General features: G+C 47.2%; 1 protein-coding gene across 1 annotated transcript; it reads right to left on the bottom strand.

The window, feature by feature from the left end:
• Positions 1-2,680: 2,680 nt before the first annotated feature.
• Positions 2,681-11,258, bottom strand: CNIH1 (cornichon family member 1). The gene is made up of 5 exons (XM_075712759.1): positions 11,178-11,258; positions 8,333-8,401; positions 4,780-4,892; positions 3,662-3,805; positions 2,681-2,826 (listed from the first exon to the last, which is right to left on the bottom strand). Exons 1-5 carry the CDS (start codon positions 11,256-11,258, stop codon positions 2,799-2,801), a joined length of 435 nt encoding a protein of 144 aa, XP_075568874.1. The 3' UTR covers positions 2,681-2,798.
• Between the last annotated feature and the right edge of the window lie 6,440 nt (positions 11,259-17,698).

Genomic DNA, 17,698 nt, shown 5'->3' with positions numbered 1-17,698 from the left:
CACCTCCAGATTCCTCTGTTCAGGAATGCTCACATGCACTTTGAGATTACATGTGTAAAGCCTGTCATCCACAGGACAGTGCAAGTGTTGCTAAATATTCCTGGGTAAAGCCTCCACAGCTGGAGGGGGTTTCAGAAGAAGCCGTCAGCTGGGCTCAGTAAATCCTGCACTCTTTATTCTGGTATGTAACTTGGCTTAAGTCAGCCCAAGTGCCAAGGGAATGAGAGATTTGTTTAGAAGGCCAAGGAGAGCTAGGGGCAATGAACCAGTAAGTCTCATTTCCGTAACAAATTAATAAATATCCAAACATACAAAAGGGTTAATTAGTTTTGCTTATGCAGGCTGAAGTCGTATCTTACAGCAGTCTCTGAAGGAGCTAAGGAGCAGGGAAACAGAAGTGATCCAACAGGAACAATATTCCTGAATTTCCCACAAGCCTTTCAAAAATTAATTTGCTAAAACCTCAAAATTATTATTGCATAAGGAAGAAAATCCTCTCGTCAACTAACAACTGATCAAAAGGGATTGCAGAATAGGAATAAAGAGTTTTCGGTGAGGAGGGGCTCCTTGCAGAGCTCCGGAGGTTTGTGGGTTGGAATCCGGGCCTTTGCACAAAAAACAAGGGCTGTGAGATAAAGCCTGCAACTGCTGCCAATGTTTTGGGACAATCAGGAAAAAAAAAAGTAAATTTTGTAAAGCTGAATGCTTGAGCAATGATGGCATGTGAAATTAAGGGTCAATAAACGGAAAGAAGAAACACATGCGAGAAAAACAATTCCATATACCTAGTAATAAGCTGTCAGGTATCTATTTATTACTCAGGAAAGAGAATTTGAAGTTATCACAGCCTGAATCTCATACCCCCAGTATATTATAAAAAGAAGAGAAGAATTCGGAGGCAGAGAGCAGGAGACTGCCACTCTAAATCCCCTGGGCACCCAAATCTTCTGTGATGACAATAGTTCTGGTCTCCTCCAGCTTAGAAAACGAAAATTTGCGGAGGAGAAAGGATAATTACAAAGCTACGGAAGGACTTCCAATCAAGAAGAGATTAAACAGAGTTCTCTGCTTTGACAGATGACATGATGAAGGTCCATTCAATCATACCCAGCATAAATAAGGTGGAAAGGGGGAAATTTTCAATATGTCTTAAAAAAAATATGAGCTTAGGGGCACCAAATGAAGTTTGGCAGAACTTTTAAACGAGTATTTTTTACATACTGAGTAATTCCACTGCAGAACTCGCTGTCTCAGGGTATCTTTCCTGCTAGGCTATAAACGTGCTCGAAAAGCAACCGAGTTAATGGAAGAAAAGCTATTCAAGGGCTGTTTGAGATGCCAAACCTCTAGGCTCAGGACATCTGTAACAGGTAGGTTTCCAAATACATTCTCTCACTATTCAGGCAGAGCTATTCAATACCTGCCCTTCCTTTTTTCCTCAATCGTTGCCACTGCCCAACACACCAACACTGGAGTATCTGGATTTCTGGTGGAACCCAGTGCAGCCATCCGCACGGCTTCCATTGCGTCTAACGCCCGAGAGACCCAAAGCAAACAAATACACAGTTTATACAAAAACGTTTTACTAGAACTGGGAAACTATTCATTATTCTCCAGCACAGGTAGATGAAAGAGTCCTAATTATTACTCCTAAATTAAGCAGCTGTTGCAGTAACAATTTACATTGCAGTATTATCATTTTATCAGAAACATCTTCTGCCTGCCCCATCTACCATTTATCTGCAGACCCATGAAAAAAAAAACCAGGAAATCGGAGCTTCCCTTTTCCAGACATAACTTCATTCAGTGTTCTGTTTTTAAAAGGTAATGCAATTATCCATCATAAAACAAACAGATGAATACAGGAAGTGTCTGTTCAATTTAAAAACAAAACAAGGCACCAGGTAAAAATAAGTGTTTCTGCATTTGAGATTTTTTTAATTATTTATTGCACTAAGGAACAGCAGGGCAGTTTCACAATCTCACTTTCTGCTTTGAAAAGGTCTGTAGTATTACTCTTAAACTCAAGAGTATTTTCATCATTGGACTTGGTAAGTGTCATAGGTTTGTCCATTTGTTAATAAGAGTTAATAAGACAGCACAGACATTAAAAAAAAAGTCATCATTTAAATTCACTCCTTTGTGGACAATTCAACTTCTATCACAATGACATATGCTTGAGATTAAAGCAAGGCTAACTTTCGGTAAAAATACAGAAGTCTCTGAACTGTGCATATACAGGGAAAGATTAACCAGATAGAAAAAAAAAAACCAAAGTAAACCAAAATAGAACTTCTATTTTTGCAATTGTGCCCATCAATTCATCTCTTAAGACCGGCGTCGCCTACAGGTAAAACCCACAGCACCTCCAGTCCTTCCCAAGCAGCTACAGCCGATCTGCAGTTGGAGTGGGATACGCAAGTCCAAGTGAGCCACTACGAAGCCCAGCCTAAAGCAAATCCCTAGTGTCCTAAGGCTAGTCAGTAACGAATACCTACTGGAAGATTATGGCTGTTCCTTATGGAGTGCAAAGTCAAAACTTTTCAAACCCCGGTAATCTTTATATTAATTTACCTGTAATTCTTTAATTTCAGCGTCCCAGTAAAATATAAGAAAACAGTCTTTCCACAAGTATAAAATGTGGAAATATTTTAAAAAGAGGGGAGTCATTGTTTTCTAACGCAAACATGATCATCAGATTCCATACATAATCTTGGTAAGAGGTTCTCGTTGGAAAGAATCCATGTTTTGTGGCTTTTGCATGCACTTAACTGGAACAAAGCTTGCCGAATGTGTTCTTAAGAGCTCACCAGAACATAAATCATGCTGGAAAACAAAATAAAAATATTAAGATGCACCATTTGGATTAGTTATACATTTTATTATACAGTCATGCATTCTAAGGAACAAATCTGTGCCAGGTACGTGGATTGAGACTGAAGATTTTAGTCACAAACACATCGGGAAGGGGATTATAAAGCACGACATGAACCAATGCAACAACCAGTTGTCACTACCTCAAGTGACATTGTAACAGGGAGCCCCGTATGAATGCGATGCCTGCGTGTCAAAAGCCTAAACTATTCCAGCTGTGCTGCAGGAAGCGCAGCGTGCCGAGGGGAAGGAGGACGGCACGCCGGTTCCCGCATCACACCACCCAGAACAGCACCAAGCAGCAAGCTGGCTTTTGGCTTGAAGGAAGAACCGGGAGGAGGAACCCAGCGGCGGCACTGGCTTTTTGTGCATCCCACCCCTTTTCACTCTTGGAATGACTCCTCTACCTTTGACTTCAACAAAAATCACATTTACATCAAAATACCTATTTACACTAAAAATATTACTGTTACCGCTTCTTAATGAAAATACTGGGGGGGGCTGTTTATTATATTATGCTTAAAAGAAGAAAAGCTTGGAGCTTTCAAGTCTCCAGTCGTGGTATACAGACTCAAATTAGTAATTCCGACCAAATTAAGACTTGTGTTTTAAAACAGAATAAATGGTGACTGCGGATTCTTTTTCAGGAAAGTTGGCACTATATATATTCCTACATACAAAGTTTCTCTTGTGCACTGAGCCTGATCAAAAAAAAAAAATTCAGACTGAAGATTAGATGGGAGAGAGAGGAAGGGGTGGGGGGAAACCAAAAAACCACACAACTTACCCGTATAGGTAGTAAAAAAATGATAGAAGGTAGAATGCTAATTTGCACCATCCTTCTTTCTGGCAATAGGCTAAAATATCTGCATTCATGATGGTTGTAGGATCATACAGACCAGGGCCACTCATCACAGGTCTACTCATGTACCTGAAAGTGATGCACAGTTAGTTTTGTGGTGACGGCGACGGGAAATGTTGGTTCCTGCCCACCACCCACCAAGCGATACCAGAACCAAGACAAGGAATCGCACCCCTCACAGCAAAGTCCATCAGCTCCATGCAGGAGCTGGCGAACTGCAAGAGCAATACAAAGCTCCGAACTAAACGTGCCTACGGAAGAGCTTTCACAGGCGGTGCCGCGACAGCGTACCTCAGTCTAAACTGTGCTGAACTCTGGCACACCAAACGGAAATAGGGCAAGCTTGATAAATAAGTAAAAAATGGGATTCTTTAGGAAAGGGTTGGAAAAGCTGGGGAAGAGACCAACGTATAACCCTATGTGACCTAAAGCCTCTACTCATTAATGCAACACACGCCAGCGGCCACGCTGGAGGAATACTCATACGGGTCAACATAAAACGATCCTGAAATTGTAGTTTAACGCAGGCTAGCGGCAAAAGGAACAGTCCTACCTCCACCCCTCCGACTCCTCCTCAGGCCAGGACTAGCACAGATGCAGCCACGCAGGGAAAGCTGTTTGGCTGGGTTACGTTTCAACCAGACCAGCTCCCTCCCGCAGCTCCCTGCACAGGACTAACACCGGCACAAGGAGAGGTGGTGCCTGCATCTTAGTGGTAGGAGGAAAGCGGGATTGCCACTTCTACTGGCAACCCACACCGTGAATCTGCCGCATTAGTACACCTCTGACATGTTGGCCACCTTTAACACGCACACGTGCAACTCCCACCACTCGATTCTTGCATCGCGCAAGAGAATAACAGATAAAAGCGACAGAGAAAGCAAAGTGATGGTTCTTATTTTATAGCCACGACATAAACTTTCTCAATGTCGTATCAGAAAGCATCTTCATTTGCCAAAGACAGAGAACACTTAACAGGAAGCACCGCAACGGGAGAATGAGTAACAATGTGAGTACAGAGATACCAGACTCGTCAATATTACCTCCAAATATGATAAGCCAACAAAGGCATATTGAGACCCAGCGTAAGCCACTCTGCTGCACAGAGAAACATAACACAGAAGAATGCATGGATGAGGTACTCTGGAAGTACAAGCTGGAAGAGAAAAACACGAGTTAGAAGTTTCAATTACTCAAAGCAAAGTGTGTGGTGTTTAATCTGTTTTGGAGGTAAGCTATTGTTTAAAAAAAAAATATTAAAAAACAACACAAACAAGAGTGCAGAAAGTGAAAACAGCAACCAGCAGTACGTGCCTTGCTGTTTTCACATGATATTCATGAACCAAGAAGAAAAAATTATAAAATTAAATGCTCGTATCAATAATTTAATAGAAGCAATAAAAAAACCCCACCCGAAGTGCACTGTTAACAGATTCCACGCTTTATACGTGACCTTGGTAACAGAAGAGATCATCGAGATATTTCTGCTCATGCAACAGAGAAATATCAGCAGGAAACATGCTCCACATAACAGTTTATAGGCAAAGAGATGTTTTGTGTTTTCCTATTTTACAGCTTTGTTTTGGTCTTCACGCATACGTAATTTCTCAAATTCAAACTACTGCCAAAACGTAATATCCTAGGCAAAGCTTTACCAAAGCAGATCAGCAGTAACGCCGCCACGCACGTCGGTCTGCACGGAGACGAGCGCTGTGCTGCCTGCGGCGCCGGAGGGCACGGCAGCAGCTATGCACGTGCAGTGCGGGGCGTATTGGCCAGCTTCGCTTTCCTTCACAAGTACCTAATATGCATGCTTTATAGCATCATGCTTTCCAGCAGAAGCCCACAGAGCTAACTATCAGTTTACTATGAAATCGCAGAAAGCGTGAAATGCCACATAGTATTAGTGTTATTAATAGGAATAGTATGGAGAGATACATAGATTAAATGCATGCAAAGAGCCAGGGAAATCTCACACCCACCACAAGAGTAAGATTTTTCTAAAACAAGTCACCCCAAAGCGATATCATTTACTCCTTTATCACACAATTCAGAAAGAAGCAAATCAGCAAGCTTTCCGCTTCTCAACTCAGGACCACTAAAACGTCTCCTCATGAAAAACACTCCATTTCTACCTAAAGATTTAAATTGTCAATATATACGTGCACACGTGTGTGTGCATGCGTATACACATAGGCACAACACACTCTGCCCCTCTTTTTTTGTGTGGTATGACTAACGTTGCATAGGACGACTACACTGAAGTTTCAGCGTTTTATAATTTTTTTTTTCCATTCTCTCCAAGCAGACAGTTCTTTTAAACCCTAAGAATATCTTCCTAGAAATCTAAAAACTACCAACAAGCAGACATTCTCACCACCTACTTTGCTACAACATTCTGCTCCTCTAAATGAAGAATATCAAACAAAGCAAACTTGCATCAACAAAAATAAGCTGTCATACATGAAATGTTTCAAGTAAATATTTTTGTCCAGACCCTTCTTTGTATACTTACCATTTACAACTTGGCAATTATTTATAGTAGAACAACAACAACCACCCTACCCAAACCACAATGCATTTGGCACCCTGCTGAGACAGATTTACCAGGCCTGAAACTCTGTAGTTTATTTAACCACACATCTCAAAACACGTTTTTCTTTATCTTATGCCCTACTCCCACAGCAGAATACCTGTCTCTTTCAGGTCTACCACATTTTATCCTCCCTGGTTGTCCTAACAGCAAATTAACAACATCATATTCTACCATGATATTTACCACAGAAGCGAGGGAGGAAGAAATGTCACTGCTGAGAAGAGCTACTACTATAATAGGAGCAGGGAAGAAAAGGCATCAACAGTGTACTAAGCAGTGACTATTTTGGGCTAATCTTTCTACTGAGCTGTCTCAATTCCTACCAGGATTTTTGATTCTTTGTACATGAAAATGATGCTTCAGTGTGTTTGTTTGTCCAGCATCATTTACCAGATCCCTTCAAGGGTCTGGATCTTAACTTCACTTTTAGTGGCCAATCTAGTTTCACGAGAACAGCAAATACTAAGTTATTTAATATTTTCAATTCGCAAAGCTATCATATCAATAAACACTACATGCACGTGGGTTAACAGAAGGTTAATATTTGCGTTAAACATGCGCATTGTAATACTTCAAAGGTTGCGATAAGATCATAATGCATAAATGTAATGAGAATTTGCCTTCCCCCATACTGTAGCAGAAATGACTGCAGAACAGACCAAGCAAGGGAAACTGTTAGATGCGCAGCTAGCCGAGCATCAAACCTCACTCTCTGAGAGGCGATTCTCTGCCTGTCACCTCTTCTCCTCCCCACCTGTCCTCATGCTGTTACACTCGCTGTCAATTTATGTGCCTTAAATCTAGCGTGCATTTCCCCCCCTCCCCAGCTACTGTAAATTCATTTTTCATTTGCATAATTTACTTAACTCTTCAAAACACCATAAAGTTGCAGTCCAGGCCGCAGTGCTGCGCCGCCCCTACGTTCTACCTCAGCCTGGGCACACCAAACCAAAGTAAAAACCATGAGAAGTGCACAAAAACCCTGCTATATCAAACTACACCCTCTTTTACAAGTATCCCTTTTATTATTGGCCTGTTACAGATGCAAGCAAAGAGTTTGTCTCAAAGTCTTTTCACAAACCAAGGAGTGTCAGAGTTGCATCCAAGGGGACACCAAGATACAGCCCTGACCCTGGAACATAAAACAAACAAGTGAAGATAACGCCTACCACATTATGCCCACCTAAATCCTCAAACAAGACCAGAATTTACTTGGTCAATGCTTAAAAACTAACTAGTCTCCTATCATCTCAGAGTTCAATAAATCCTGCTTGAAAAGTACTATTTATTTCTATCTGACGTTACTTCAGCTGATTGATAGGACGTGCCAGGAAATATGAAATTGCTGCTCTCCCCTTAACTGGTTTAGTGGTGGACTTGGTATGTTAGGTTAATGGTTAGACTGGATGATCTTAAAGGTCTTTTCCAACCTAAACGGCTCTATGATTCTATATAACAGGCATGTAACAGTTTTCCCCACTTCACTGGGTAAGCAAGCAAAATTGTTTTGCACAAAATATGGAAATCCATGAAGTTGTTATCAACCCCAACAAACAAATAACGAGCAGATGAACAGGCACACTAAACAAAACAGCTTAATAGTAGTACGAATGTTCCTAACAAAATGAAAGTGGCATTAAAAAACATTAAACTGAAAAGCAGTACACACCTTTAATGCAATTTTGACTCTTTTAATCTTTTTGACCTTTTCAACTGTCTTTGTGCCGAAAACGTAGAAAGCAGATTGAAAGAATGTTAGTACGACAGCTGACAAGATCACCAGCAGATTAATAACAGTCAGAATATTCAAGTTGAAAGTAAAGAATCAGACAAAGAATCTTCCCTACAACTTCTATCGAACAGCTATGTTTTGTCCACCCAGATGCAATTCTATTGCCAAGTTTTGAGTATATCAAGACAACGGCAAAACCAATCACTTCACATACATTTATTTAAAAATAATAAAAAATAAAACCAAAAACGTTTAGCATGCAACTTACAGGATTGAGTGTATTACATTGGTCTATGGGATTCTTGTAATCAGTCTTCAGTTCATCAAACGCTATAATCTAGAAAAAAATTGAAACAGTTGTGATCCTTCAGTCCGTGTTCAGTCCAATGTTCTTCAGCAACCTGTATTTTATCTGCAAAAAGTAACATTTCGGTACAGAGCCCCAACGTTCAAGTGCTGCCACCATATTCAGGAACGTAATTTCTCCTGAGTACGTTCCATTGTCATAAACCCATTTGAAATAGCTTATACAAACAAGAAAGCAGAAGGCACTTCAGGCATTCACAGACCTCTGCCCACACTCTGTATTTTTACCCCCCCACCAGCAAGGAATTTCCAACGCCACTTTCAGCATTTTTTAACCCCGCTTGCTGCGCCCTGACCCCAGACACCACAAGTGACTCTCTTGGTTGCCAGCAGGAACCTGACACAGGGTTCGTTAATCAAGAAAAAGCAACAGCAGTCAAAAGCAGCCAAATGTTTCATCTCATTGTCAAAGTAAATGCTGACCCCGTGTATACGTCCAAAAGGTGCACCCCAAAAAAAAAAACCCCACATATACTTGACCTTTTCATGCCATAAAAATCAGACAAAGAGGCAGTACAAAACAGAACAAAAGCCACTTCTACAGAACAAATGTCATGCCAAAGATTAAAGAAGCCTCAAGACTGGCCAACTTATTATCAGTATGAGATTTGTTCATATTCAGTATAAGCCCCAATATGTTTACAGGACAGGGCTTATATTAGAACTGAACAGTTTTCGTTAAGGATAACTACGGAGCTTGAAATAGTGCCAAGAACAACATCCTCCTCCAGTCCTCTGCTAGCGCGGTATCTCACAGCTGATCCAGGCTCCTGCCTCTCCCTGTGCCAGGTTCAAGATGGAAAAGTCACCCAAAAAATAGTAGCAATTTTTTTAAAATCTCAACAATTAAGTCTTAAGATAAAGCACGAAAAGAAGGCAACACTTGACTCATTATTTCTGTTAAATAAGCAGCCAAACTGCCTTCAGACTAAAACGTTTCCACCTGTTATTTTAAAAAGACTGCGCTCATTTAAAATAGCGTTTAATAAAATGGACGTATCTTAACGTCAGCACTGGAAAATGCATTTTACCCATGGACAAACACCGCCAGATTTCCACCTGTTCAAGGTAAGGATGACAGTGGACAGTAGACGCGATACCTCGGGTTCCGCCACAGCTCCCGGGGGCCGGTGTGTGCCCCGGGGAAGTGGGCAGGGAGGAGACCCCCGGGAGCCCCCGGGCACGGAGGGGACCCCCCCGGGGAAGTGGGCAGAGAGGGGATCCCCGGGAGCCCCTGGGCACGGAGGGGACCCCCCCGGGGAAGTGGGCAGAGAGGGGATCCCCGGGAGCCCCCGGGCACGGAGGGGACCCCCCTGGGGAACAGGGCAGAGAGGGGATCCCCGGGAGCCCCCGGGCACAGAGGGGACCCCACCCCCAGGGAAGTGGGCAGAGAGGGGATCCCCGGGAGCCCCCGGACACGGAGGGGACCCCCCCGGGGAAGTGGGCAGAGAGGGGATCCCCGGGAGCCCCCGGGCACGGAGGGGACCCCACCCCCAGGGAAGTGGGCTGAGAGGGGATCCCCGGGAGCCCCCGGGCACAGAGGGGACCCCCCCGGGGAAGAGGGCAGAGAGGGGATCCCCGGGAGCCCCCGGGCACGGAGGGGACCCCCCCGGGGAAGAGGGCAGAGAGGGGATCCCCGGGAGCCCCCGGGCACGGAGGGGACCCCACTACCAGGGAAGTGGGCAGAGAGGGGATCCCCGGGAGCCCCCGGGCACGGAGGGGACCCCCCCGGGGAACAGGGCAGAGAGGGGATCCCCGGGAGCCCCCGGGCACGGAGGGGACCCCCCCGGGGAAGTGGGCTGAGAGGGGATCCCCGGGAGCCCCCGGGCATGGAGGGGATCCCCTGGGGGAAGTGGGCTGAGAGGGGATCCCCGGGAGCCCCCGGGCATGGAGGGGATCCCCTGGGGGAAGTGGGCTGAGAGGGGATCCCCGGGAGCCCCTGGGCACGGAGGGGACCCCCCGGGAGAAGCGGGCGGGGGGGGACCCCCGAGAGACCCCGGGCACGGAGGGGACCCCCCCCGGGAGCCCCCGGGCACGGAGTGGGACCCCTCCGGGGGAAGCGGGCAGGGAGGGGATCCCCGGTAGCCCCCGGGCACGGAGGGGACCCCCCCGGGCACGGAGGGGGACCCCCCCCGGGAGCCCCCGGCTCTCCCGCCGCGGCCCTGCGGGGAAACCCTCGGGGGGTTTCTCACAGGAGACCCCGCACGGCGTTTCGGCCGCGCAGGCCGGCCCACCGCCCCTCCCCGGGCGGCCTGGCTGCGGTTTCACCTTCGGTCTGAGGCGGGCTCGGCCGTGCCTCCCCCCGCCCCAGGCCCCGCGCTGCTCCTGCGGCCGCTCTGCCGGCGGCGGCAGCGGGACGGGGCGAGGGACGGCCGCGCCCCGGGGGCGGCCGCCGGTCTTGAAACCGCCCCGGGACCGAGACAAAGAGCGGCAAAACGCGCCCCGCCGCAAGCCCGGCCGCCCCTTCTGCCGGCGGATGGATGGATGGATGGATGGATGGATGGATGGCTCCCCGCCGGCCTCCGCGGGAGAGCGGCCCGGGGAGCGCCCAGCGCTCCCACCCGGGAGGCGGCGGCTCGACGGGAAAGGGCCGCAGCGACAGGACCCCGGCGGCGGCCCCGGCGGCGGCCCCGGCCCGGCGGCTCTGCCCTCAGCGCGGGCGGCGGGGCGGGATGGGATGGGACGCGGGCCCCTCAAGGCCGGGAGGGAGGGAGGGAGGGCGCTGCCCCCGCCCGCCCCGCACTCACATGCCAGATGGCGAAGAAGATGAGGGCGGCGGTGAGCAGCAGCGCCAGCATGTAGCAGAAGGCGGCGAAGGTGAAGGCCATGGCGGCGGGGCCGGGCGGGCCGGGAGCGGCGCGGGGGATGCCGGGCGCGATCATTCACCGCCGGGGCGGGCCCGCCCCGCCCCCAGCGCCCCCTGCCGGCGCCCGCCGCCACCGCCCCCAGCGCGCGGGCCGCCATTTCCTGACGGGAGTTTGGCGGGTGGTCGGTGCGTTCGTTCGTTCGTTGTTTGTTTGGTTTTTGTTTGTTTGTTTGCTTTTCCTCCTGCCTCGATACCTACAGAGAAACCACGCCGCCGTCTCTGCGGGGCGTGCAGAGAAACGGGGCGTGCAAATCCCAGAATCACAGAATGGCTTAGGTTGGAAAAGACCTTTAAGATCGCCCAGTCCAGCCATTAACCTAGCACTGCCACATAAACCTGCATATATGCATCTACATCTGCAACCTCACGGAACTAAAAAAATCAAGGAAAAGGGGGTAAAAATGTCAACTTGGCCATGGAATTTGACCTAAAGCTAGATGAGATGTTTTTCGAGTTAAAATGTGGGAGGCGGGCGTGCGATCGCAGAAAATGGTGGAGGGGATTCCCTGGCAAGTATGAGCTATGTCTGAAGAAAAGGGAGATTTCTCTCAGGAAGAAATAGTGGGGATGGGTGTGCTGTGCGTGCCCCACAGGAGGGGGGTAACAAGTTTATACGATCCCAAATCAATACAGTTTGGGGCTCAGTCAAAAGAAACAGCAAGAAAACAAATAGTTGGAGGAGAACATCACGTATTTTCCTTCCACAGGGTCATATAAAAGTCGTTCCAATTTTAAGCAATGATACCTTGCCATAAAGGAAAGTCTGGGCGGTATTGCTGCAATCGTTTCCTCCAGATGAGCAGTGTAAGTAATGATTTCCATAAAACTAACAGCTGCCAAATAGCAAGCAGTGTTTTCCGGTGATATCTGCCGGAAAGCTGTATGCACAATTAATTGAGTGTCACAACGGGAGATAAGCAGAAGCTTTATTTCCTTCACCAAAATAAGACGCGAAACTGTAGCAAGTGAGCTGTCTTTAGGAAATTGGTTGTTGCGAACATAAAGTTGATCTTTCAGTATAAAATCACTCATCTCGTCCATAAACTGCTCCCATAAAACCACTGCGGTGTCTTTATGACCGATGAAACTTCAACGTGAAACCCAGAAAACAGATTTAAACATTAACCTTAGTGAATATTAAAAAGTAAGAAAAGAAAGGGATGGGTGAGCGTGGCTGGGAGCCTTCCCACCCCCTCCAAGGGGGCCAGACAAGATGACCACGGGGCAATAAACATCAGTAAGGGGCTGAGCCTGTTGTGGTTTCCTTCCGTCTCGGTGTGACGGGACGGATTAGGAAGAGAGCAACCGCCGTGTTCGTGTTTTGTGGAAGGAAACGTGTACGGTGGGGTACGGACCTCGGGTAATGGGGGGGTCACTTGTGCCAGCGGCTGGCGGTGCCAGTTCAGGCGGACGCGGCTGTCGAGCCCCTGGCTGTGACCGCTCCTCATCCCTCGCTCCTGAGCAGTGAGTTAGAAACAATGGGGGACCAAAGTCTTGCTCTGCAATCGCTTTTCTATGTATAACTTTGATGCTTCATTAGGCCTTATTTATTAGCACACTCTTTATTTCTTTCTTTGAGTAGCCTTGAGCCACACAGATAGGCTTACTCCCAGGGCCATTTGACTGGACGTTGCTGGAAGACCTGGCCTTCAGTGTTCCAGCTCCCCGTTTCAGGCTTTTCCTAAGACATCCAGGAGGGTCATTTGCATCAGAAAAGCTGTGGGAGATAAAGAAACAGAGGATGTGTGCAGAGATGCTGTTATACCTTGAGACTGGGGAATGCTGGTTTTTGACCGCAGTATGGAAACCAGCAGTTTGATCCATTCGAGGCAGATACTTACTTAAAAAGACACCCAGATATAGTGACCATCACTGGCTGCTGCTTTAACTGTAATGCCCAGAGCCTCCCTGGCGAGAAAGCTCTGCAGAATTACAGATGCTTTGGCACGAAGTCTACTAATCCCATTCGTGAAGGAGATCTGGCTCCCCACGAGACCCACTACCAGCCACCAGGCTCACCTGTAACACGGGAATTTTGTACTTCAAGACACATAAATATGCACTAAGGAATCTACACAGGATTATGCCAAGGTGCTGTTCATGTAGCGCCTGGGCTGGCCACCACAATGCTGTCAGCAGCATCACAGCTGCGTGAATACACAAGTCATCGCAGCAGTGAGATTTCCTTCACAGCACTCCAGCTGTGACGGATGCTGATGGGTTTGGATTGGGATGCATGATCCGTATTAGCTGAAACATGGGGAACGAAAAGGGAAATAATCTGTTCAACATCCAAATAAGCACTGGTGTTGCTATGTTGCTGTATTGGGTTTGCGTGGCAAGGTTTTGGGAGCGGGGAGGGCTGCAGGGATGGCTTCTGTGAGAAGCTGCTAGAAGCTTCCCCCGTGTCCAACAGAGCCAGTGCCAACTGGATCCAAGACGGACCCGCCACTGGCCAAGGATGAGCCCATCAGCGACAGTGGTAGCGCCTCTGGGATAACATATTTAAGAAAGGGGGGAAAAAAAAGCCCCTGCACAAACTGCAGCTGGAGTGAGGAGTGAGAATATGTGAGAGGAAGGACTCTGCAGACCCCCAGGTCAGTGCAGGAGGAGGGCAGGAGGGGCTCCAGGCGCCGGAGCAGAGATTCCCCTGCAGCCCTGGTGCAGCCCATGGTGAGGCAGCTGTGCCCCTGCACCCATGGAGGCCCACGGGGAGCAGAGATCCCCCTGCACCCGGGGAGGAGCCCACGCCGGAGCAGGGGATGTGCCCAAAGGAGGCTGTGACCCCGTGGGGAGCCCGCGCTGGAGCAGGCTCCTGGCAGGAGCTGTGGCCCCGTGGGGAGAGGAGCCCAGGCTGGAGCAGGGTTGCTGGCAGGGCTGGGGACCCCGCGGGGGACCCACGCTGGAGCAGACTGCTCCTGAGGGGCTGCACCCCATGGGAGGGACCCACGCTGGAGCAGCTCATGGAGGACTGTCTGCCGTGGGAGGGACCCCACGCTGGAGCAGGGGAGGAGTGTGAGGAGCCCTCCCCTGAGGAGGAAGGAGCGGCAGAGACAACGCGTGATGAACTGACCCCAACCCCCATTCCCCGTCCCCCTGCGCCACTGGTGGGAGGAGGGAGAGAAAATTGGGAGTGAAGTTGAGCCCAGGAAGAAAGGAGGGGTAGGGGGAAGGTGTTTTAAGATTTCATTTTTATTTCTCATTATTCTACTCTGATTTGATTGGTAATAGATTAAACTAATTTTTCCCCCAGTCAAGTCTGATTTGCCTGTGACGCTAACTGGTGAGTGATCTCTCCCTGTCCTTATCTCGACCCACGAGCCTTTCGTTATATTTTTCTCTCCCCTCTCCAGCTGAAGAGGGGAGAGAGAGGCGGCTTGGGTGGGCACCTGGTGCCCAGCCAGGGTCAACCCACCACAGTTGCCAATTACATTCTCTGTTCTTGTACGACAGAACGTTGTGCAATAGGGATGTGTAGTACCAGAAATAAAAGGGTGTGTCAGCCATGTACTTGCATTTGCAATTAATACTGGTTCTGCCTCAAGGAGTGCAACATTTTATTACCTCTGATGCTTGCATACCGTTCAACTGCAATTATCTTGTCGGGAAAAGCGGAAGGCGGCTGTAATCTTGTACAACAAAGATTTGTTCACTGAAGGATTTCTTGTATTATAGATTGTCTTTTTAAGATAACACAAAAGGAAATTAAAAGCGAATTCTGTAGAAAAGGGTCTAATCAATTCTCATTTCATGCATTTATTTGGGATCTCAAATCAAACAACAACTGAGTACTTTCTCAGAATTTTCTCCAATTAAACTTGGTGAACAATGTAAGGAAGACACAGTGGAGATCTTGAGGTGGCCTGTAGCTTTTAATGCACTTGCCTTCTAGCCTGGACTCATTGAGTTTAATCCTGATTGGAATCCCAAGGGAAAATGTCAGTGTCTGTTCACTTCATCTTAAATCCCTCTCAAGTATTTGTCCTTATCAGAAAACAGTCATATAATCAGCCATAATTCAGCATGTTACAGTCTGTTCATAAGGAAGATTTGGCTGAAGATGACTCTGGCAGGTCATGACAACAATGCTTTGGCAGAGAGCTGTGAGGGGAGATTACAGAGCAATTTCTCTGCATTATCGTGGTAGAAATCCATGGGTTAACCACATTCTTCAACATGAAAAATCATATCCCTGGAAAAACAGTCATTTCGGTTATAGATAACAGGGAAGAATCTAATACTATTGAACTCAGTAATAAAAATCCTGCTGAGTTGAATAAAGACTTTGCTTACTGGGTTTTCAGGAGAGGAAAATGTGAATATTTATCTACAGTTTAGAAGAGACTCTCCAAGTACCTCTAATGTAGTCTAGCAGAGGTCACTTTTCTGCACACCTTTTAAATACATGTCAGAAGCAGCAAAAGTACACGGTCTCTGCACCCGCTTACCTCATCCATGTGCTAACAGACACCAGGATGGAGGACATTGGTTCATCGCTCAATCTTTGATCAGCAGGATGAAAAGATCCCTGGACTTGCGAGTGCACCAACTTCCTTTCCGAACTGGCAAATACCCTTTCCTGTTGCGCTAATTAACTCATCTGTAGAATCCCTCTTTAGACTCTACCATTATGTATGTGACCACATAAACAAATCAACATTATAAATTCCTTTGCACATGAAAGAAAAGCTCAAGAGAAACAAGAATCACATTTAAAACTCAATTTCAAAACACGGACGCTGTCAGGCATCTCACCACATTCTCATTATGGAATCCACTCGTGGCCTCAATCCCTCCAACATTTACTGTCAGATGGCAACAGTTTTCTTTGACAGGCTAAATACTGAATACTCAACCTGTCCTTTTAATAACAGGGTTTGTTTTTCTCTTGCTGTGTAGAGCTCCATACAATTCTGAGCCCATGGCATAATACCAGGGTGTGATCAGGCAAAGGGACCGATAATTGTTTTTTCAAGAACTATTTTATAATGCATTTCAGGATTCAGCTGCTCATTAACAAACTAAGAGGGGGATTTTCCAAAACATTCTGCGTTAGCCTAACTCTAGCAGCGACAACTGAAAATGCCACCCTTACTCTTCTTCAAAGAAGAACTTTTAAGTTCTGATCCAAATACAAACCAGAGCAGCGATATCAGCCTGAATAAACAGAAGCAGAAACCGTAGTGGTGGCACTTTAAGATGGCGTTACATCTGGTATGGAATGAAAGCACCTAAAAATGTCTCCCTTGTTAACTATTTCACTGCTAATGGTTTTAGCAGAAACCCGCTCACCGCTGGATATGGTAGGAAGATTGCATCAAGGCAGAGCCAGGGCAGCTACTCACTGCAACAAACGAGGCATTCACTCTTCCAGCTATAACATCATTACTGTTTCTGCCCGTAAGGAGGGAAGATACATGCAACTTCTGCTTTGTATCAAAAAAAAAAAAAAAAAAAGGCGCGCTGTTCAGGGCTCGGTGTCTTGTCAACAGCCAGAAGACACAGCCCAGTTACCACAACCTCATGCTTCCCCAAGCAGCTCTTTCAGTCCCAGCAGATCTGCAGCAGGCTTCAAAATTTGTGAGGGAGAATAAAGAGCCAGCATGGGACAGCAGGAGACTTTGGTCTCCCTGTTCTCCCACAGCCATCCCATGTGGCCTTGAGTACGGCGCCTTCAGGCCCGATGTGTATTTACACACTTAAATCACACTAAATAGGATTTCAAAATCCTTCATCTACATTTAAATTCCTTTACAAATCTTGCTTTTGATCTCTCCAGCTACATCCGTATTATCAAATCAGCTCAAGGCTCTAGCGCTGCTAGAAATCCACCCCCCTGGTTGTTCTTAAGATTTCGGCCCTGCCCTGCCCTGGCTCTCGATCGGTACCAGTTCTCCCGGCAGGAACCTCAGGCGCAGGGAGCAGGGTGGGGTGGCTGGCTCACATTCCACGTCTGCCTCTCCAGGCCATGCGGATGAGGTCACAGAGCCAGCAGCTCCAAGATCTTAGGACTAAACTGCAGCAAGGACAGCAACGGGAGCATCGGCGTAGGGAATAAAGATGCAGAAGTTCTCTGTAAAATGAGAAGAGCTCTGCTTCACCTCACAGCCAGGGAAAGCAGGCTTAGTTAGACTGTACTCACAGACCTTGGAATGGGGCCGTCTACGGAAAAAAGGGCTGTTGAATGGATGCATCTATTTTTCCATTCTTCCAGTAATACAGCTATACAATTTGTTTTGTACTTCTGAACCAAACAATTGCACATTCACAGTTGGAGGTAGAGTATAAATATTGTCTCTAGCTGATCCCTTGATCCAGTCGTCCTAGCTGAATTAATCACATTCGCAAATCAATCCAGGATTTGTTGCTGGCAGAGCAGATGGCTGGGCAGACTGCATTTGT

Source organism: Pelecanus crispus, chromosome 6 (genome assembly GCF_030463565.1).
Source record: "Pelecanus crispus isolate bPelCri1 chromosome 6, bPelCri1.pri, whole genome shotgun sequence".
Lineage (NCBI taxonomy): Eukaryota > Metazoa > Chordata > Aves > Pelecaniformes > Pelecanidae > Pelecanus > Pelecanus crispus.
The sequence above is the reverse complement of the archived record's forward strand: the minus strand, read 5'-3'. Positions and strand labels throughout refer to the sequence as shown.

Excerpts from the sequence above, each read along its gene's own strand:
- CNIH1 (XM_075712759.1), bottom strand. The coding sequence starts at position 11,258 with ATGGCCTTCACCTTCGCCGCCTTCTGCTACATGCTGGCGCTGCTGCTC. Across the intron at positions 8,402-11,177 it reads TCTTCTTCGCCATCTGGCAT|ATTATAGCGTTTGATGAACT; the intron begins GTGAGTGCGGGG and ends ATTTTTTTCTAG. Across the intron at positions 2,827-3,661 it reads TTTTTTTACTACCTATACGG|CATGATTTATGTTCTGGTGA; the intron begins GTAAGTTGTGTG and ends TTTGTTTTCCAG.